Below are 21,860 nucleotides of genomic sequence, written 5' to 3'. Positions count from 1 at the left end.
TAAATTTCTATTAAAATTCAACTTTCAGACTGTTTTTTCGACGTATTTTTGCAAGTAGATCACGTTATTCCTTAAGCTTATCTCAGAAACCAAACAATCCGCCTTTTTTTTTAGCTTTTGTTGTTTACCCATTGACACCAGACATTCTACTCCAAAGCAGAGTACCTTAGCTACGCTTTCGAGTTAAACTGAGATAGACATCCGCGGTCCCTTGGATTGACCATAAATAATACCAGTTGATGTCCGTAAGCACGTCAAATGACGCTCTATTTAAAAAGGCTTCTGAAGAACGTTCTGGCACTAGGGAAGGTCCCAAGATCCATAAAAAACTTGCCAAATTTACAAACGGAGCTATCTCTTAACCTCTGGAAATAGGGAAGCTGATGAATTTATTTGAGCTAGGCCTGCGAATACCGATAAATTTTTTGCTCCCAAGGTTAACAGTAAAATTTGGGCTACAATCCCATCACGGGCTAAACAGAGGGATGCTAAGACACCTCACTATGACAACTGCTCACTCAGCCTTTTATGTTTTAGAGGCTGCAAATCTGATTCTTTAGCTTGAAAATCATGATATCAAAGAAAAGGTTGTCAAAAGCCTAACAGATGTAGTTCACATTATGATCTCAGGTACACTTACTGATTATGATCTCAGTCTTTTTGCCAAAACGGAGTTCCTTTTTGACAAGGATGTTGCCAAAACACCATCCAAAGCCAAATCTGTTGTAGATTTGGAAGAATCTTTTGGAAGACCAAAAACGTGCAAGGGGAGGGGGTCTAACGTTATCGCCACTGGCAGAACGAGGCTCCTTGTCCAAACTATCGCAGAAATTATGGTCTTTAATCAATAAAGGGTTTACATTAAAACAGGCCAATTTTTGTGGAAAAACGCGATCCTGCCATTGGAGGTAACACCTTGACCTTTCTTATGGAACTTTCAATCAGCTGTTGCAAATTGTGCATTAATACTGCTAGCAGCACTTTATCGGCAATTTTACCAAGCCTTTAGTTAGGAAAATAATTAAATCACAAGAATCTCATGAAAGGTGTCTTTAATAGATGATTTAGTCTTCTCAAGCTTTCTAGTATTAGGGATGTCAAACGTGTATTTGATCTCTTTAGATTACCTTCTTCGTAGATCGAAAATCTTCAAACAAAGACGCTAACACGAAAATTGGCAATTTTATCAGCTTGTGAATGAGTTCAGATTTAGGCCAGTTTGTCACATAGTAGTATGATATATAATGACGTTGAAAATTTTGTTTTTTAAATCAATGTGTTATTGAAAAGAACGAAACCGTTCAACCGCAAATCAGTGGTTAAATTTCGTCCTTCCTTGTGTCCGGTGACGCATCTAGCTACTTATATTAGAATGACGAAATATCAAAATAGAGATGACGCAATTTTTCTTACATACTCTAAGCCTCACATTGCTGGGTCCAAGTGATCTATTCCTAGACGGATCTAAGAAGTGTTATTTCTTGCAGTTATAAATCTCCGTTTTTGTGGTGCTTATAGCACCCGGTCTACCTTAGTGTCCCACCTTAAAGAAAGGCTCTTCAACAAGCCAATAGAAAGTGGACAACAGTTATCTGTCTGTGGATTTTATGTGTTGTATTTTTTGTGTTTGAAACATCTTACTATAAATGAATATTGTACAATAGCTTCATTGTACAAATAGTGCTATTATTGATTGTTATTAATGGTTTAGCTCATGATGAACTTTAAAATCTCAATTTAACTTGAAAGCGTAGCTAAGGTGCTCCGCGTTGGAACAGAATTGATAAATTAAGCGAAAACTTACCAAGTTCTAAGTTTGATTGTAATTCTACTCCGAAAATGAACACCAGCGTAGCTGAGTTCAACTGCCCTCCCAATTTCCCTTCCCGTTCAACTCTCAGCGCTTCACAATGATCTTAACGATCCCATGCACAATGAATATAAAATACTGGTATTATTCATGATCAATCGAAGTGATCGCGGACGTCTATCTCAGCTGAACTCTCAGCTACGCTGGTGCTCCTTTTTTGGAGTAGAATTACAATCAAATTTCAAACTTGGTAAGTTTTCGTTTAATTTATCAATTCTACCATTTACCCGTTGTAGCTTTGTCAAATTTAGACCAACAAAAAGAACGCAAAATCTGGTTGGTTCGTTTGTATAAAATATTAAGCCAGTAAAAAGATTAAAAAGTTTTTGAGTCACACTATTTTTCAGAAAGTAAACTTTCTGTTTTATATGACTTGTGGATAATGAGGATAAACTGCTCCTGGTGCCTCTTAGAAGAGTTGGTGAAAGTAGGGACTTAACAGTACTAGTTTCACTCACCCTCCAGCAACTGGCCATCCCAGTGTCCAGTGTCTGACCTAGTCTGACCTAGTGCATACTAGTGTAACCAGTGTCTGACCTAGCAGCAGGGTATATTGTGGAATATGCCTTCGGGATTGGATAGATTGAATCCAAAATGCCCCTATAACTCTGCCCGGGGGTTAATCCCCCTGAATATGCGAAGTGCCGACTGTGGCACGAGAACAGATACCTAGAGGAGCAGCTCGAGGGTGTGAGAACTTCTGTTTTTAGTACTAGTTCTAAGATTCAGGTTCTACTTCCGGCTGGTGGCTGCTGAGTGATGGGTGACTTCCCCCTCTTTTTTGAAAGACGCGGGTTGTCTACTCAAGCTGGTCTAGAGGTGACAGGTGGAATCCTCACGATAGTAGGAAACAGTGATGGACACATTGACACTACCATGGAAGGCTCTACTGCCAATTGGTGAAAAAGAGATAACGAAGCCCTGTCTTAAAATACCACTCAATAGGAGGCGCTAATAGGCCAGCGGCACAGGGCCTTCCTAGTCTGAGCCTTGAATCAGTCTTATGAGTCCACCCACAGTCATAGCAATTATGATGATTTCTCTGTGATTTAGCTTTTTTTTTCTAAGGTTTAAATTTGAGACGGATTTTTTCATCTTCTGTTAGATATTAGCTTTACGCTCGCTAATTGACAGTTTTTAGAGCTCCCCGTGATATTTCTATAGTGACGCTAATAACGTCACTGCTTCCGTAGTAGTGTCAATTCATATGAATTAGGAGAAGGGGGCTAAAATATACTATTTTACAATCTAGACGGATGATTTTGTTGATTCTTTCTTTTTTTAATGAAAGTACCAAAAAAGCCATTTTTAAAAATCTAGATGGGAGATCTTGGGACGGCGGTGCCAATATCACCACTCCCACCTTCAAATTGACACCACTAGAGCCTTGAAGAAACATTCTGTAATCATTTTAATAATCGTGTATTGCCACTTATTATTGCCGCGTTAGAAATGGGGTATTCAATTTTGTCAAGAAATTTCAAAATACCACTTGTTTTAAAAATTGAATGTCACCATTATTTAAGAAAGGAAGTACCTTACAAATGTCATTATGTTAATAGGAAAATCAGGGAGGAAAACAAGTAAAGCGTCGGATGATTTGCCCCCATCCACACATTGCACTTCCGGCCGAAGGCAGTGAATCAGGAGATCGGTACCTGCACTACGCACATCATTGGTCAGCATGCGAAAAAGTTCTTTTTTTACTTAGTCCCCAGTGAACATCTGCAAGATTTTAATCTACCAAATTCAACAAACCAAATGGTTTAAAATTTAAGAATCTCTGGCAAGTTTCAAGTTGAAAGCCAATTGCATAATCTATATTTAACATATCAATGATACAACAAACCCGAAGAACTGCAACAGTGAACCAAAAGTAATCTATTTACAAAGAATCATACAGGCCAATGTTGTTAAGACGCTGATTACTGCCAAGGTTATAACGACGCTTGTTGAAAAAAAGGGATATAATTAATACGAACTATCAAAAACTACAGTGAGCAAATATTGACTTTAACTAATTCATGAAGGTTAGTGACGATTTTCTTATATAAAAGCAGAAATAAAAAAAGTATTGTTCTTAAAAAGCATAAGGACTTTTGGCGAAAAGAATATTGTAATATGGACAACAGAAAGAAAAAGTAAAAGCACACAGTTGTGAAAGGAGTTACCTAATGACTATTTGGCTCTATCAATGAAGTAAACTTAATCATCTATCAAACAGTTCCCGGTTACGAACTGTAATTAAGGAGCGATGCAGGTCAATAGTAACCGTAACTATAAGAAATCGAGACTCTAAGATTCTCGGTAACAACGAATTCATCAAAAGAATATAATTTTGAGGCTCATTCAGAATGTGTAAAATTCACCAAGTTTAAATATACCCATGATCAAAAGCTGCAAGCCTGAGAAAAAGTGCCCAAGTTTTCAAAAGGGTAAAGAATAATCCATCAAATTCAGATTATCAATCAGTGAGATTCCGCCAGATTAAAATCACACCGTCAGATTCAGCCACCAAAGTTTTGAGACAGCCATTTTGTTCAACATAGTCGAAAAATCTAATAACTGTATCTTTAAGAATGACTTGACATCTCAAAGCCCCCGGGGGAAGGGAAACAAGCTATGAACTTTACCCATAGTTTACTTATAATATTGGCTATTGAGAAGTAAACGGATAATTTTAGGGGGGACTTTCTTGCGGGGAGGGGGGTACATGAGAGTGTCTTTCCACAGATTAATTTTTAGAGGAGGAAGGAATTTTCCATGGAGGGGGAGCTGGATTTCCCGGCATTACTTATAAAAACGATTGGAAATTGAATAAAACAAAGAAAATTCTTCGACTGAAAGTAAGAAGTAACATTAAAACTTAAAACCAACAGAAATTATTTCGAATATGAAAGGTCTTGGCCCCTTCTCTATACATCGCTCTTAAAACTTTTTAAACAATTTTTCTTAGCTTTAAAAAAAAGCTTGTTATTTTAACAAGCTTTTCTGAGTTAAAGCTAACTCAGACCCGCCCGACCAAATTGACGAACAGATTACTGCTGCTGGTAACAAGGCTACACCTGCCTCCGATGGCACTAAATTTACAGCAGAAGAAATTAAAGCTACAGTATGAAAGCTGAAGAGCAGCAAAGCGACGGGAGTATGTGGCCAGCCATCAGAACTCCTTAAAAATGGCGATCCATCCATGACCCTCTGGCTACAGGTGCTTTTTAATATTGTTTGGCGTACTGAAATAATACCATCAGACTCGAAGACAGGCTTACTTGTGCCAGTCTACAAGAGGAAAGGAAGTAAAGCAGAATGTAATAACTATCGCGGAATAGCTCTGCTCTCGGTACCAGACAAACTCTCGCCATGCTGCTCCTCAAGTGGGCAATAAAGTACCTTAATCCCCTTCGTCACCACCAGCAAGCTGGGTTCATGCCGGGTAGGTCCACTGCTGAGCAAATCCATACAATTAGACAGCTGATAGAGAAAACTTCTAGAATATAAAAGGAAGACATACATTGCCTTCGTCAGTTTTCGATCTTCTTTCGGTATTGTCGACAGACCGTCACTGTGGCTGATCCTTCAATTTGCTGATGTACCTAAGAAAATTGTCAATCAATTCGAAGAATTATACAATAAGACAAAAGTGATGACTTTGTAAATGGCCAGCTCTCATGGCATTTTTAAATTAGAAGCTGTGTTCGGAAAGGCAGCTCTGCTGCTCCCGAACTCTTCAACTGTGTTATGGACCATGTTCTTAACAAAATACTGCTGGTGCATCCGTCTGGGATCGATTTTGCTGGAAGAGCTCTACCAGATATTGACTTCGCTGACGATGTTACATTGGTATGCGAAAATCTCAGTAACATCAAAACTGCCCTGGAGACACTAGCATCTGCTGCAAAAAAAACTTGGTTTAAATGTAAACTAGACCAAGATCAAAATATTGCCTGTGGAAAAGACTCCATACAGCCCCCTGACAACTATAAAAGTATATGGCGAATATGTTCAGATAGTCAAGCAGTTCACCTACCTTGGTTCGATTGTCTGCTCAAACAGAAATCTAGATGCAGAAATATCAGCAAGTTTGGCAAAGGCGAACGCCGTTTTCGACCGTCTGCTGAGACCAATATTCCACAAACTGCAGATCAGCTTTCTTATTAAATCTTGTGTCTACTCTGCTTCGATAGCAAGTGTTGTATTGTACTCGTCAGAGACTTGGTCTTTAAATCAATCGCAGATGATGAAGGTAGATGCTATTCAGACAAAACACCTCCATAAAATCGAACACGTTATGTGGCTTGACAAGGTACGAAACACGGATATCCTCCGGTCCTTTAAATTACCACCCCTGTTCAACTTGAATCCCACTCTCTACGTCGGTGCAGTCATTTGCTTTGCCTACCCACTGAAACACCCGAACGACTTATATTCGACTTCGATCCAGTCGAATATGGAGTGCCACAAGGCTCAGTTCTTGGGCCATCCCTTTTCCTCATATATGTCAACGACCTCTTTCGACTATTTAGCAACCCACGATCTGATTTCTGTTGTCATTTGTGCCAGAAAGGAGATGCTGTGGTTGAAGCCTTGGATACGCCTGGTAAACATGAAGAACTCTTTGCATTCGCCGACGACACCACCCTGGGGGCTACAGCACCTGATGAATCATCTCTTATCCTCAAGCTACAATTGATGGCAGAAAATATATATCGTTGGTTTGATGCAAATTTGTTAGCTTTGAATGTAAAAAAATCGTTTCTTCTTATATTCTCCCGCATAGGCAAAAGCTGCCCTACAGTGACAGAGCTTAAAACATCTAAGGGATCCATATCCCGCCCAGCTGACCAGCCGCCCGGGCTGACCAGCTGACCTTTATTCGATTCCTTGGGATACTTCTGGATGAAAATCTATCGTTCAAACGGCATACTGAGTCAATGAGATTAAAGGTTTCTCGAGGCCTTGGAATTATTCGAAAGCTGAAGCGAGTCTTTCCTTTCTCTATTCTTCGTCTTCGTCTATTATATTTCTCTCTTATTTACCCTTATTTATGCTACTGCTCGTCAGTGTGGATGTCAACATTTCCATCTGTACTTACACCTTTACATAATCTCCAACTGAAAGCAGCAAAAGTTCTTCAGTCTACCACCCATATTTCTGTTGAACTTCTGAAGATTGAAGATATTCATACATTACACCTCTCTTTCATTGCGTTTCAGTATTTCCGTGGAGACCTTCCATCAAGTTTTTCCGGGCTTTTTGAAATTGTTCGAAATGTCAGTCCTTATGAAACTAGGATGATGTGCTAGTGCCATCCACCCCTGCAGTGCGCTCGGACTTTGGTCTGATAGTTGCTGTCGATGTATATATATATATTTTTTTTTATTTATTTTTTGTAAGTAGGTGGTGCGGAGACCGGTTGTACTCGGGTGAGGATTGGTGAGTAGACTCTAAATATATTTTAAGTGTGAATGTAATTAATAGTTATTTATGTTTTGTTTTGTTGTTTTTTTTCCCAAATAACGGGCCATTGAGCCCTTTGGGATATTTTTTGTTTATAAATGGATGGATATTGGTAATAAAAGGAACTTGAACTTGAACTTGATCTAACTGCAAACGGCTGGAAACACCCCAGAGGTAGACCACGTATGAGAGGGGCGGATATCATCGCCGATCGACTCACAGCATGGGGCATTCACCCAAGCGAAGCTCCTACCCTCGCCCAAAACAAGCCTCTCTAGAAAAGACTAACGGCACTGACCTCTTGCTCCCTCTACGCTGGCGTCGCTGTCGAGTAAGAGATTTAAGTCCACTAAGTGAAGTCATTTAGAGCTAAGTCAACTCTAGCTGTGCCTACAGAGGCATGCCACTGACCCCCGTCAAAACTAAATAACTGGCAACACCAGGATTCAAATCCTCACCCTTTAGACAAAGGACTCAAAAATCATGTGCTTTATCCACTTGGCTAGGACTAGTTTAATACGCACACAGTGATGTACAGTTCTTACACAGTAAGTTCTTACAATCTTAAGAATCTAATTTTTTGTTTCCTGAAAGTCTTCCTGAACCTTCATTCCTGAAAGTCTTAATAATTTTAATGTTATTAAAGTCATTAAAGAGAAGACGTTCAAAATGTATTGCATTTTTAGTAAAGCGTGAATAAAACTGACAGGGAACCTTAATAGCTGAATTTAGTTTTACCCTTACAATCTCTCATGCCGTGCAATAACTCATCCTCTGAGATTTTGCCACAAAAATCAGAAAATATACTCAGAGGATTTTCCAAGTCCCTTACTAACTTCCAATTTAGCTAAATAAACTCCCCAATTTAGCTAAATTTTAGATTTGGCTAGGCTCCATTTGATCTTGTAAGAAATTTCGCAATATGTGTTTAAAATTCATCTCTCGACCGTCTTATTTTAGGCAGAATAAACTTTTTACTAAGCTCAAAAACTCTATTTTGTTTTATCACTAGCATATAAAATAAACTTTCAAAACTCTTTAAGAACGAAACTAATTTTTTGTCCAAAATAATCAGCCATGCAGAGTCATACCTAGGATTCTAACTAGGCTTCGTAGAAAGACTATAACTAAGGATGCAGTTTCGCGAATATTCACGTATTTGATAATTTCTGAATAGTGAAGCCTTTTTTCGAGCTCTGTCATCCTTCTAATTTTACTAGCTTATCCCCCATCGTGAATGCTATGCTGGTATTTAATTGCTAAATTACTGCATAGCCAATGTGGCGTTTAGCCACATCTGTGCCATATCTGATTCTTAAACAATGGAGAGTAGTGTTTATTTGCTGTCATAGTAGGACCGATCAGTAATCTCATCTAATTTTTCAATTTAGCCTGTTCAGCCTCAAAAGGACAAAGCCTCAGTTCAGGCTCAAGTTTAACCTGAACCAAAAGATCCTTGCGAAGCTGCGCAGCAGTGGCTCTTCCTCGCCTGCTCTATTTGTCACCTTTTTGGGACTGGTTTACACTAAACTAAGATTAATATACTGTAAATATCTCAAGTTTTTACTTCGATATCCACTTCGGGAGAGAAATACTTACGTTCTGAAGACCCACCTATCACCCAGACTCAGAAATACTAACGTTCTGAAGACCCACATGTGACCCAGACTCAGAAATACTCACGATCTAAGGACCTACATGTGACCCAGACTCAGAAATACTCACGTCCTGAAAACCCATATTTGACCCACAATATGGTGGACACAATTGACATTGTGCCATTATCTGAACGAAGTGCCAAGAAAAGGGCGTTAGAACATTGTGCCAGTTTCTACCACAATTTCTACAACATTACACTGTTTCTACACTGATCATTTACACTGTTTCAACAACATTACACAGCTTCTACACTGTTCATTTACACTGTTTCTACAACAGTATCCTACAATTGGTTCTCCATTCTCTCTCCAACGTTGCTCCCCCTCCCCTAGTTTTCTATTAATGACCAGAGGGACTTATTCATTAACCAGCTTGGAATTATTCACCGCGTCAAAAGAATGTATGAATAATCTTTTTTTCAAGTTCTGTAAAAGAACTTTATTTGAAACATATTTGAAAGTATTATATTGGAGGTATATTAAGGCCGTGACTAAGTGAACTGATGGAACTCGAAAATCCCATGTTAAAATTGAAAAATTATATTTAAAAAGTACTCAAGTATTCATTGGCGGAAGATATCACTTTTAATATCAGGCTGTAGCTTCTTCAAGATGCTACATAATGTTTGCTAGGATTTTCCTCTATTTCTTCTAATTGCTTAGAAATCGTAGAAAATGTTTAACTCTTTTTCACAAGTGTACTCTATGAAGGATATTGCTTTTAGAACAGAATCAGTACTATCATGAGCAGAAGACCATAACCTGTAAGGTGATTGCAGGCATTTTTCGATATATTTTTCTGTTTTCGAACAGTCCCATAGAATATTTTCAGCTACCTGAAATTTTTACAAGTTTTTTTGCCAGAAAGAATCGTTTCAGATCCCCTAGAGACCAAATTGACAAGCTGGTATAATTAAACTGCTATTTCCACAAATGAATAAGTGCTATTTGAAGGGTTTTTGACAATCGACGGTCTCTAGAGAATTTAGAGACAGAAGGCTACTCTAACTTTAGTTTTGAAGCTCAATGTTGTCAAGCTCACTTAATCTCGACCTTAAACTCTTATCTTCAAAATATTTAATAGGGACAAGATTGATATGGGGTGAAGGTAAAACTAAGATTCTATTTTGAAGCATCTGACTGTTTTTATTGTTTGTGGGGGGTGAAGGATTGACTTTGTGCAGAGGTGTAATGTAATACCTCATCTACAAGTGCGATTGAAGAAGTTGTTGTTTTCTAAGTGTTTATCTGTTGTTCGAGTGTTAATGTTTTCTTTTACCTTTTTTATACTACTCCGCTTTTCTTTTGTATGAGAATTATAGCTGCTTTAAGCATAAGCCTCTCAAATAGCTGCTTTAAGCATAAGCTTCTGATAATAACTTTTAGTAATCTTTATTTTTTCTTATTTTTTAGGTGTTGACGATATTATCGTGCAGAATGGTGACTATTTCCTTTTTTGGTATAAAAATATTTAGTTATTTTAGTGTCAATTTAATAAAAGCGTTGCTTTCGGTAAATTTAAGGCTAATTAAAGTTATATTGTAACAAATTCGAGTTTTTTGTTTGTTTTTTTTTCTTTTAGCAAAACATGGAGTCTTGCTTGGGATAAGGTCTACCTATGCATTGAGGCGTAGGAAGATCTAATATCGGCAGTTTTTCTGGGCATTTTATTCATGAAACTTTGAAGGTCTTAGTAGAGGGCATCATTGACTAGGTCACAGCTGATTTTTGTGTGGGCAACTGGAGAAAATTTGCCAAATGGGTTCAGTCGAATCAGGCGCTGAGTTGCATGAGGTGAATTTTATTGAGGGTTGAACTAAATAGAGGAGGGTGAGTGAAATGGAGGCTTAGTTAAATGGCGATCGAGTTAAGTCAGATTTTGAGTTATATTGAGTTAGTTCGGTTACAGATTTGAGTTACGCGCATACCCATTTGAGTACTTGAGAACATCATAAAGTAGTCCTATTTAGAAAGAGCGTAAGATAAGAAATCTAATGATAGTGATACTAATGTTATTTTATTGATATCGTTCCTTTAGATATGGTCAACCACAGTAAATTTACCCCCCTCCCTTTTAACCTAGACTGAATTGTTGCAGATTGTGCGTTGAACTGGGGTTGATTTGAATGGAGGTTGACTTGCATGGGGGTTGACTTATACAGAGGTGAGTTCTATGGGGTGTATTAATTTGGAGTTACGCTAAATAGAGAGGGGTGAGTGAAATGGAAGCTTGGTTAAACAGGGACCAAGTTAGGCAAGGGCTGATTCAAATGAGATTTGAGTTGCAGACATACCCATTTGAGTAATTCAGAACATCATAAAGCAATTTTATTTTAAAAAGCGTAAGATAAGAAATCTAATGGTACTGGTACTACTTTTATTTTACTAGCATTGTTTTTTTCTTAGATATGGTCAACCATAATAAATTTATCCCCCCCTCCCTTAAGCTAGACCAAGTTGTAGTAGGTGTCGAATTGAACTGGAGTGAACTGGAGGCGTGGTGGTTGAGTTAAACTTGGTTAACGTTGCATGGGGATCGAACTAAATGGGGTCCAGTTAACTGATGGTTGAATTTCACGAGATTTGAATAGAATAGAGATTGAGATAAACGGGGATAATGTTGAATGGGGGTTTAGTTGAAGGTGGGCTAATATGGATGAATCGAGTTAAATGGATTTGAGTTAAAAGAGAGTTGAGCTGCATGGCAACCACTCGGACGACATTAGCTCATACACCCTGGAGTGCATAAAGAAGGAAATATTTTACACTCAGCGTCAAAATATTGTCAAATTAAGGTCAACATCTTGAACCAATAGTCTACAGCTCATTAAGGGCCTGTCATAAACTCCTGTTTCAAGGGAATAACTAAGCGTATTTTGCTACCTAGTACCCTTCTTACAGTATGGAGGAGCTCAGTACTAAGTGTCACGTCATTAAGAAGCTGTAAAAGGTAGAGCAGAAACAGATGAACAAATGATTAGGAAACATAGGCATTACTTTTTAAAAGTAATAGCGTAATATGTCTATACCCTATTTGTGGTTTCTTATGGTTTACTTATGGTTTTCATATAAGCCACAGACAGCCACAGTAGGATGTCTCCAGGCTAGTGACCCTCAAAATTTAATTTTCGTTCTATAAGTTTCCATATTGTAAATCCCATTCACAATTTTCCAAGTGTTTGATATCCACGCCAGAAACAACATGGACACCCCCTGCCGAAAAAAAGCTTCAGAGTATATATCTTCATGGATCACTTATTTGAAATTACATATTCAATGAATGTACCAACTAACGATGAAAGCAAAATAAATTGCTCAAGTTAACATCAAGGGCTTTATCCGTGGGCGCATCCAGTATTTTTGTTCAATCGTTTTTGTTTTTTTTTTCAGTTTGGGTGGGTACAAAAAAAACTTTACAAAAAAGAACAAATTTGTTTACATGTATATTTTGTTACTTTTGTGAGATTCGGACAAAAAACTTCGAGAGGGGGGGGGTCAAAACGAATAATAGTATTTTGGATACAGCCCTGACCTCAGCTATTCTGCCTGTGCATGCATGTCTACCACATATGACTTCTTTGCCAAGAATTACCCCAAACTTTGGCATTGGTTACAAAAATTAAGTCAAATAGTCCCAATTAAAGAAATTAGGGGGGGGGGCGAACATACTTTCCAAAATATATATTTTTTTACTTTTATTTAAATAATAAATAAAAAATAAACTACTAGCTGTTGGGGGGCTTCGCCCCCCAAGCCCCCCGCGCGCGTAAGTCGTTCAATTTATGGTTTCTTATGGTTTACTTATGGTTTTCATAGAAGCCACAGACAGCCACAGTAGGATGTCTCCAGGCTAGTGACCCTCAAAATTTAATTTTCGTTCTATAAGTTTCCATATTGTAAATCCCATTCACAATTTTCCAAGTGTTTGATAACCACGCCAGAAACAACATGGACACCCCCTGCCGAAAAAAAGCTTCAGAGTATATATCTTCATGGATCACTTATTTGAAATTACATATTCAATGAATGTACCAACTAACGATGAAAGCAAAATAAATTGCTCAAGTTAACATCAAGAGCTTTATCCGTGGGCGCATCCAGTATTTTTGTTCAATCGTTTTTGTTGTTTTTTTCAGTTTGGGTGGGTACAAAAAAAACTTTACAAAAAAGAACAAATTTGTTTACATGTATATTTTGTTACTTTTGTGAGATTCGGACAAAAAACTTCGAGAGGGGGGGGGGTCAAAACGAATAATAGTCTTTTGGATACAGCCCTGACCTCAGCTATTCTGCCTGTGCATGCATGTCTACCATATATGACTTCTTTGCCAAGAATTACCCCAAACTTTGGCATTGGTTACAAAAATTAAGTCAAATAGTCCCAATTAAAGAAATTAGGGGGGGGGGGCGAACATACTTTCCAAAATATAAATTTTTTTACTTTTATTTAAATAATAAACAAAATATAAACTACTAGCTGTTGGGGGGCTTCCCCCCCCCAAGCCCCACCGCGCGCGTAAGTTGTTACGCGCCATTGTAGTTGTGTTCCTGTGTCCCACCTGCGAATATAGATAGATATATATATGTTTTTAACTATGTAAAACTTGCGAATATACAACATTCTTCGCTGTCCCATTGTCTGTGCATATAAATAGATTGTCAGGTTTACCGACTCTTGAACATGCAACATATAATTGTCCATGGGAAAAACAATCCGTATTCAGATCTATACCTCATTATTCTAATGATTGCCCTTGAGCTTTGTTGATGGTAATTACTAATCGAACATTCCCTGTGTCCCCGTCGTCATTTATATATCCCCCTGTGCCCCCGGCGTCCCCGTTGTAGTTGTGTCACTGTGTCCCGGTCGTCATTTATATTCCCTGTGTCCCGGTCGTCATTTGTGTCCCGGTGTCCAAGTCTGTAATTTCTCTTTGAGAGTCCCAGTCGTCATTTATATTCCCTGTGTCCCGGTCGTCATTTGTGTCCCGGTGTCCCGGTCTGTAATTTCGTCAGGAGACAAACATGCCGTCAGTCGACAAACAACTTCATGACGACATACAGCTCAATCCTTATAATGACGTCAGTCGACAAACATAACGTCAGTCGACACACAAACATGACGTCAGTCGACACACACACATGACGTCAGTCGACACACAAACATGACGTCAGTCGACACACAAACATGACGTCAGTCAACAGATAAACAACTTATTTATATATATATACTAGCTGTTGGGGTGGCGCGAAGCGCCACCCCAACACCTAGTTGGTGGGGGCGCTTCGCGCCCCCCCCAAGCCCCCCCGCGCGCGTAAGTCGTTACGCGCCATAATAGTTACGCGCCATTGTAGTTGTGTCCCTATGTCCCACCTGTGAATATAGATATATATATATATATATATATATATATATATATATATATATATATATATATATATATATATATATATATATATATATATATATATATATATATATATATATATGGTTTTAACTACGTAAAACTTGCGAATATACAACATTCTTTGCTGTCCCATTGTCTTTGCATATAAATAGATTGTCAGGTTTACCGACTCTTGAACATGCAACATATAATGGTCCATGGGAAAACAATCTGTATTCAGATCTATACCTCATGATTCTAATGATTGCCCTTGAGCTTTGTTGATGGTGATTGCTAATCGACCATTCCCTGTCCCGGTGTCCCGGTCGTCATTTACATCCCCCTGTTTCCCCCGGTGTCCCCGTTGTAGTTGTGTCCCTGTGTTCCGGTCGTCATTTATATTCCCTGTGTCCCGGTCGTCATTTGTATCCCGGTGTCCCGGTCTGTATATACATTCGTTTTTTAGTTTTGTTTTTCTCCTTTATTTTTTTCCTTTTTTTTTCTTTTTTAGTTTATTTAGATTTTTAGATTTTTTAGTTTTTTTTTTAGTTTTTAGTTTTTTTTTCTTTTTAGTTTTTTTGTAGTTTTTAACTTCTTTTTAGTTTTGTTAATTTTTTTTTTTACTTATGTCCTGGTCGTCATTTATACTCCCTGTGTCCCGGTGCTTTGTTGATTGCTAATCGAACATTCCTTTTGTCCTGGTCGCTTTCTCTTTGAGTGTCGTCATTTATTTTTTTCTTTTTTAGTTCTTTTAGTTTTTACCTTTTTTAGTTTTTTTTTAGTTTTTTAGATGAAAATTTTTTTAGTTTTTTCCTTTTTTTCTTTTTAGTTTTTTATTGGTTTTTACCTTTATGTTAGCTTATTTTTCAGTTTTTTCCTTTTTTTTTAGTTTTTTTTTATTTTTTATTTTTTTTAGTTTCTTACCTTTTTTTAGTTTTTTTAGTTTTTTTAGTTTTTTTTTAGTTTTTTAGCTTTTTTACTTTTTTTATTAGTTTTTAGTTTTTTTGTAGTTTTTGCCTTTTTTTAGTTTTTTCAGTTTTTTTTTTAGTTTTTTATTGGTTTTTACCTTTATTTTAGCTTATTTTTTCAGTTTTTTCCTTTTTTTTAGTTTTTTTTTAGTTTTTAGTTTTTTTAGTTTTTTACCTTTTTTTAGCTTTTTTAGTTTTTTTAGTTTTTTAGCTTTTTTATTTTTTTTATTAGTTTTTAGTTTTTTTTGTAGTTTTTGCCTTTTTTTAGTTTTTTTAGTTTTTTAGCTTTTTTATTTTTTTTATTAGTTTTTAGTTTTTTTGTAGTTTTTGCCTTTTTTAGTTTTTTCAGTTTTGACGTCACCTGATCCAGTTTTTTCAGGTGACGTCACCTGATCCACGATCCACAGATCCACAGACAACTTATTTTTATATATATAGATAGTTTTTTTTTTACTTATGTCCTGGTCGTCATTTATACTCCCTGTGTCCCGGTGCTTTGTTGATTGCTAATCGAACATTCCTTTTGTCCTGGTCGCTTTCTCTTTGAGTTTCGTCATTTATTTTTTTCTTTTTTAGTTCTTTTAGTTTTTACCTTTTTTAGTTTTTTTTAGTTTTTTAGATGAAAATTTTTTTTAGTTTTTTCATTTTTTTCTTTTTAGTTTTTTATTGGTTTTTACCTTTATTTTAGCTTATTTTTCAGTTTTTTCCTTTTTTTTAGTTTTTTTTTATTTTTTATTTTTTTTAGTTTTTTACCTTTTTTTAGTTTTTTTAGTTTTTTTAGTTTTTTAGCTTTTTTACTTTTTTTATTAGTTTTTAGTTTTTTTTTGTAGTTTTTGCCTTTTTTTAGTTTTTTCAGTTTTTTTTTTAGTTTTTTATTGGTTTTTATCTTTATTTTAGCTTATTTTTCAGTTTTTTCCTTTTTTTTTAGTTTTTAGTTTTTTCGTTTTTTACCTTTTTTTTAGTTTTTTTAGTTTTTTTAGTTTTTTAGCTTTTTTATTTTTTTTATTAGTTTTTAGTTTTTTTTGTAGTTTTTGCCTTTTTTTAGTTTTTTTAGTTTTTTAGCTTTTTTATTAGTTTTTAGTTTTTTTTGTAGTTTTTGCCTTTTTTTAGTTTTTTTAGTTTTTTAGCTTTTTTATTTTTTTATTAGTTTTTAGTTTTTTTTGTAGTTTTTGCCTTTTTTAGTTTTTTCAGTTTTGACGTCACCTGATCCAGTTTTTTCAGGTGACGTCACCTGACCCATCCACAGACAGACAACTTATTTTTATATAGATATATATATATATATATATATATATATATATATATATATATATATATATATATATACATATATATAAATAAGTTGTCTGTGTGTGGATCTGTGGATGGATCAGGTGACGTCATGTTTCGGCTGACGTCATGAAATTAGTTGCCATCATTTTTGCTTTGAAGGTGACGTCATTCAAGTTATATAAGACATATGTTCGCCGTCATGTTTCGGCTGACGTCATGAAATTAGTTGCCATCATTTTTGCTTTGAAGGCGTGACGTCATTCAAGTTATATAAGACGTATGTTCGCGTAGAATTCTATTAATGCTTAAGTTTATAATGACTGATGAAGATGCTCAAAGAGTCTATGCCAAAAAACTTGCTGCTGATAGAGAAAGTCAGAAAAGAAAGCGTGCCAAGGAACTACCAGAGCAACGCGAAAGCAGACTTGCTGCTAAAAGAGAAAGTGAAAAAAGAAGGCGTGCCGAGGAACTACTAGAGCAACGCAGAAGCAGACTTGCTGCTAAAAGAGAAAGTGAAAAAAGAAGGCGTGCCGAGGAATCAAAAGACCAGCAGGGAAACAGGCTTGAGGCTGATAGAGAAAGAAAGAACAGAAAGCATGCCGAGGAACTACCAGAGCAACGCAGAAGCAGACTTGCTGCTAAAAGAGAAAGTGAAAAAAGAAGGCGTGCCGAGGAACTACTAGAGCAACGCAGAAGCAGACTTGCTGCTAAAAGAGAAAGTGAAAAAAGAAGGCGTGCCGAGGAATCAAAAGACCAGCAGGGAAACAGGCTTGCTGCTGATAGAGAAAATAAGAAAAGAAAGCGTGCCGAGGAATCAGAGCAATCTGAAAGTTATCGCCTGGCATTCAGGTACAACCCAGTCGATGATTATAGCTTGAGTAGATGTGTTCAAATCGGGACAATGTCTAAAATTTGTCCCTATTGCAAGGCCTTGAAATTCAATGGTGAAACAATGGGAATGTGTTGCACCTCAGGAAAAGTTAAACTTCCTCTATTGGCTGCACCACCAGAGCCATTGAAGACTTTCCTTACTGGAACTACGTCAGAATCTAAGCGTTTTTTGTCAAAAATCAGACAATACAACTCATGTTTCCAAATGACGTCGTTTGGAGCCCAAATCGAAAATCCAGATCAATTTATGTCTACTTTCAAAGTAAAAGGGCAAAATATCTATCTATATTCACAGGTGGGACATAGGGACACAACTACAATGGCGCGTAACTAACATGGCGCGTAACGACTTACGCGCGCGGGGGGGCTTGGGGGGGGGCGAAGCGCCCCCACCAACTAGGTGTTGGGGTGGCGCGAAGCGCCACCCCAACAGCTAGTATATATATATATATATATATATATATATATATATATATATATATATATATATATATATATATATATATATATATATATATATATATATATATATATATACTAGCTGTTGGGTGGGGGCCCAACACCTAGTTGGTGGGGCGCTTCGCGCCCCCCAAGCCCCCCCACGCGCGTAAGTCGTTACGCGCCATATTAGTTACGCGCCATTGTAGTTGTGTCCCTGTGTCCCACCTGTGGATATATATATATATATATATATATATATATATATATATATATATATATATATATATATATATATATATATATATATATATATATATATATATATATATATATATATATATATATATATATCTATATATATAAAAATAAGTTGTCTGTCTGTGGATGGATGGATCAGGTGACGTCACCTGAAAAAACTGGATCAGGTGACGTCAAAACTGAAAAAACTAAAAAAAGGCAAAAACTACAAAAAAAACTAAAAACTAATAAAAAAAATAAAAAAGCTAAAAAACTAAAAAAACTAAAAAAAGGCAAAAACTAAAAAAAAAACTAAAAACTAATAAAAAAGCTAAAAAACTAAAAAACTAAAAAAAGGCAAAAACTACAAAAAAAACTAAAAACTAATAAAAAAAATAAAAAAGCTAAAAAACTAAAAAAACTAAAAAAACTAAAAAAAGGTAAAAAACTAAAAAAACTAAAAACTAAAAAAAACTAAAAAAAAAGGAAAAAACTGAAAAATAAGCTAAAATAAAGGTAACTGAAAAAACTAAAAAAAGGCAAAAACTACATCTATCTATATAAAAATAAGTTGTCTGTCTGTGGATGGATGGATCAGGTGACGTCACCTGAAAAAACTGGATCAGGTGACGTCAAAACTGAAAAAACTAAAAAAAGGCAAAAACTACAAAAAAAACTAAAAACTAATAAAAAAAATAAAAAAGCTAAAAAACTAAAAAAACTAAAAAAAGACAAACTAAAAAAAAAACTAAAAACTAATAAAAAAGCTAAAAAACTAAAAAACTAAAAAAAGGCAAAAACTACAAAAAAAACTAAAAACTAATAAAAAAAATAAAAAAGCTAAAAAACTAAAAAAACTAAAAAACTAAAAAAAGGTAAAAAACTAAAAAAACTAAAAACTAAAAAAAACTAAAAAAAAAGGAAAAAACTGAAAAATAAGCTAAAATAAAGGTAACTGAAAAAACTAAAAAAAGGCAAAAACTACAAAAAAAACTAAAAACTAATAAAAAAAGTAAAAAAGCTAAAAAACTAAAAAAACTAAAAAAAGGTAAAAAACTAAAAAAAATAAAAAATAAAAAAAAACTAAAAAAAAGGAAAAAACTGAAAAATAAGCTAAAATAAAGGTAAAAACCAATAAAAAACTAAAAAGAAAAAAAGGAAAAAACTAAAAAAATTTTCATCTAAAAAACTAAAAAAAAATTAAAAAAGGTAAAAACTAAAAGAACTAAAAGAGAAAAAAATAAATGACGAAACTCAAAGAGAAAGCGACCAGGACAAAAGGAATGTTCTATTAGCAATCAACAAAGCACCGGGACACAGGGAGTATAAATGACGACCAGGACATAAGTAAAAAAAAAACTATCTATATATATAAAAATAAGTTGTCTGTGGATCTGTGGATCGTGGATCAGGTGACGTCACCTGAAAAAACTGGATCAGGTGACGTCAAAACTGAAAAAACTAAAAAAAAATAAAAAAGGTAAAAACTAAAAGAACTAAAAAAGAAAAAAAATAAATGACGACACTCAAAGAGAAAGCGACCAGGACAAAAGGAATGTTCGATTAGCAATCAACAAAGCACCGGGACACAGGGAGTATAAATGACGACCAGGACATAAGTAAAAAAAAAAATTAACAAAACTAAAAAGAAGGTAAAAACTACAAAAAAACTAAAAAGAAAAAAAAACTAAAAACTAATAAAAAAACTAAAAAATCTAAAAATCTAAATAAACTAAAAAAGAAAAAAAAAGGAAAAAAATAAAGGAGAAAAACAAAACTAAAAAACGAATGTATATACAGACCGGTACACCGGGATACAAATGACGACCGGGACACAGGGAATATAAATGACGACCGGGACACAGGGACACAACTACAACGGGGACACCGGGGGAAACAGGGGGATATAAATGACGACCGGGACAAAAAAACTAAAAAGAAAAAAAAAACTAAAAACTAATAAAAAAACTAAAAAATCTAAAAATCTAAATAAGCTAAAAAAGAAAAAAAAGGAAAAAAATAAAGGAGAAAAACAAAACTAAAAAACGAATGTATATACAGACCGGGACACCGGGATACAAATGACGACCGGGACACAGGGAATATAAATGACGACCGGGACACAGGGACACAACTACAACGGGGACACCGGGGGAAACAGGGGGATGTAAATGACGACCGGGACACTGGGACAGGGAATGGTCGATTAGCAATCACCATCAACAAAGCTCAAGGGCAATCATTAGAATCATGAGGTATAGATCTGAATACAGATTGTTTTCCCATGGACCATTATATGTTGCATGTTCAAGAGTCGGTAAACCTGACAATCTATTTATATGCAAAGACAATGGGACAGCAAAGAATGTTGTATATTCGCAAGTTTTACGTAGTTAAAACCATATATATATATATATATATATATATATATATATATATATATATATATATATATATGTATATATATATATATATATATATATATATATATATATATATATATATATATATATATATATATATATCTATCTATATTCACAGGTGGGACATAGGGACACAACTACAATGGCGCGTAACTATTATGGCGCGTAACGACTTACGCGCGCGGGGGGGCTTGGGGGGGGCGCGAAGCGCCCCCACCAACTAGGTGTTGGGGTGGCGCGAAGCGCCACCCCAACAGCTAGTATATATATATATATGTATATATATACATATATATATATATATATATATATATATATATATATATATATATATATATATATATATATATATATATATATATATATATATATATATATATATATATATGTTGCATATAAATAGATTGTCAGGTTTACTGACTCTTGAACATGCAACATATAATTGTCCATGGGAAAAACAATCCGTATTCAGATCTATACCTCATTATTCTAATGATGTGTCCCTGTGTCCCGGTCGTCATTTATATTCCCTGTGTCCCGGTCGATATTTGTGTCCCGGTGTCCTATTTTGTAATTTCTCTTTGAGTGTCCCGGTCGTCATTTATATTCCCTGTGTCCCGGTGTCCTGGTCGTCATTTGTGTCCCGGTGTCCCGGTCTGTAATTTCTATTCGAACAATCCTTGTGTCCCGGTCGTCATTTATTTATCCCGCCTGTGCCCCCGGTGTCCCCGTTGTAGTTGTGTCCCTGTGTCCCGGTCGTCATTTATATTCCCTGTGTCCCGGTCGTGATTTGTGTCCGGGTGTCCCAGTCTGTAATTTCTCTTTGAGGTTCCTGGTCGTCATTTATATTCCCTGTGTCCCGGTCGTCATTTGTGTCCCGGTGTCCCGGTATGTAATTTCATCAGTTGACAAACATGACGTCAGTCGACAAACAACATGTCGACAAACATGACGTCAGTCGACACACAAACATGACGTCACTCGACACACACACACACACACACACACAGACAACTTATTTATATATATATAAATATAGATAGATTACAGAAATAAATCATTACACTAGGGAAAAATTAAAATTTTTCGAGTGCATAGCGATCAACTACATAAACATTCCTAAAGGAGAATATAATTTGGAAATATGTTTTGCAAAGTCTAAAGGAGCAAAAATCTAAGAGGCACGTGCTCCTTGCCCTCATTTGATGCCACTAATTACCTCTCTGTCCAAAAGAAGTTCTTTTCAAAACATAAAA

The 21,860-nt window shown here is 35.7% G+C and overlaps 2 protein-coding genes and 1 long non-coding RNA gene across 3 annotated transcripts in view; 2 read left to right on the top strand and 1 right to left on the bottom strand.

Annotated features, from left to right (window-relative positions):
* The window catches only part of LOC136030415 (dynamin-binding protein-like), a 56,392-nt gene extending 54,442 nt beyond the window's left edge, over positions 1-1,950 (bottom strand). The window contains exon 1 of the mRNA XM_065709380.1: positions 1,805-1,950. The gene's annotated coding sequence lies outside the window, so the exon portion shown is untranslated. The remainder of the gene's footprint in view (positions 1-1,804) is intronic.
* LOC136030416 (uncharacterized protein CG3556-like) overlaps positions 1-10,534 on the top strand; it is a 173,594-nt gene extending 163,060 nt beyond the window's left edge. Inside the window, exon 11 of the mRNA XM_065709381.1 lies at positions 10,399-10,534. Within this exon, the coding sequence (XP_065565453.1) occupies positions 10,399-10,460 (62 nt within the window). The 3' untranslated portion in view covers positions 10,461-10,534. The remainder of the gene's footprint in view (positions 1-10,398) is intronic.
* An 8,446-nt stretch (positions 10,535-18,980) lies between these two features.
* On the top strand, positions 18,981-20,408 carry LOC136029830 (uncharacterized). Its single transcript, XR_010618125.1, has 2 exons — positions 18,981-19,390; positions 19,662-20,408. It is a non-coding gene; the product is annotated as an uncharacterized LOC136029830 (long non-coding RNA).
* The last annotated feature ends 1,452 nt before the right edge of the window (positions 20,409-21,860 follow it).

Source organism: Artemia franciscana, chromosome 8 (assembly GCF_032884065.1).
Source record: "Artemia franciscana chromosome 8, ASM3288406v1, whole genome shotgun sequence".
NCBI classification, from domain to species: domain Eukaryota; kingdom Metazoa; phylum Arthropoda; class Branchiopoda; order Anostraca; family Artemiidae; genus Artemia; species Artemia franciscana.
Note: the sequence above shows the minus strand (reverse complement) of the source record. Positions and strands in the feature narration are given on the sequence as shown.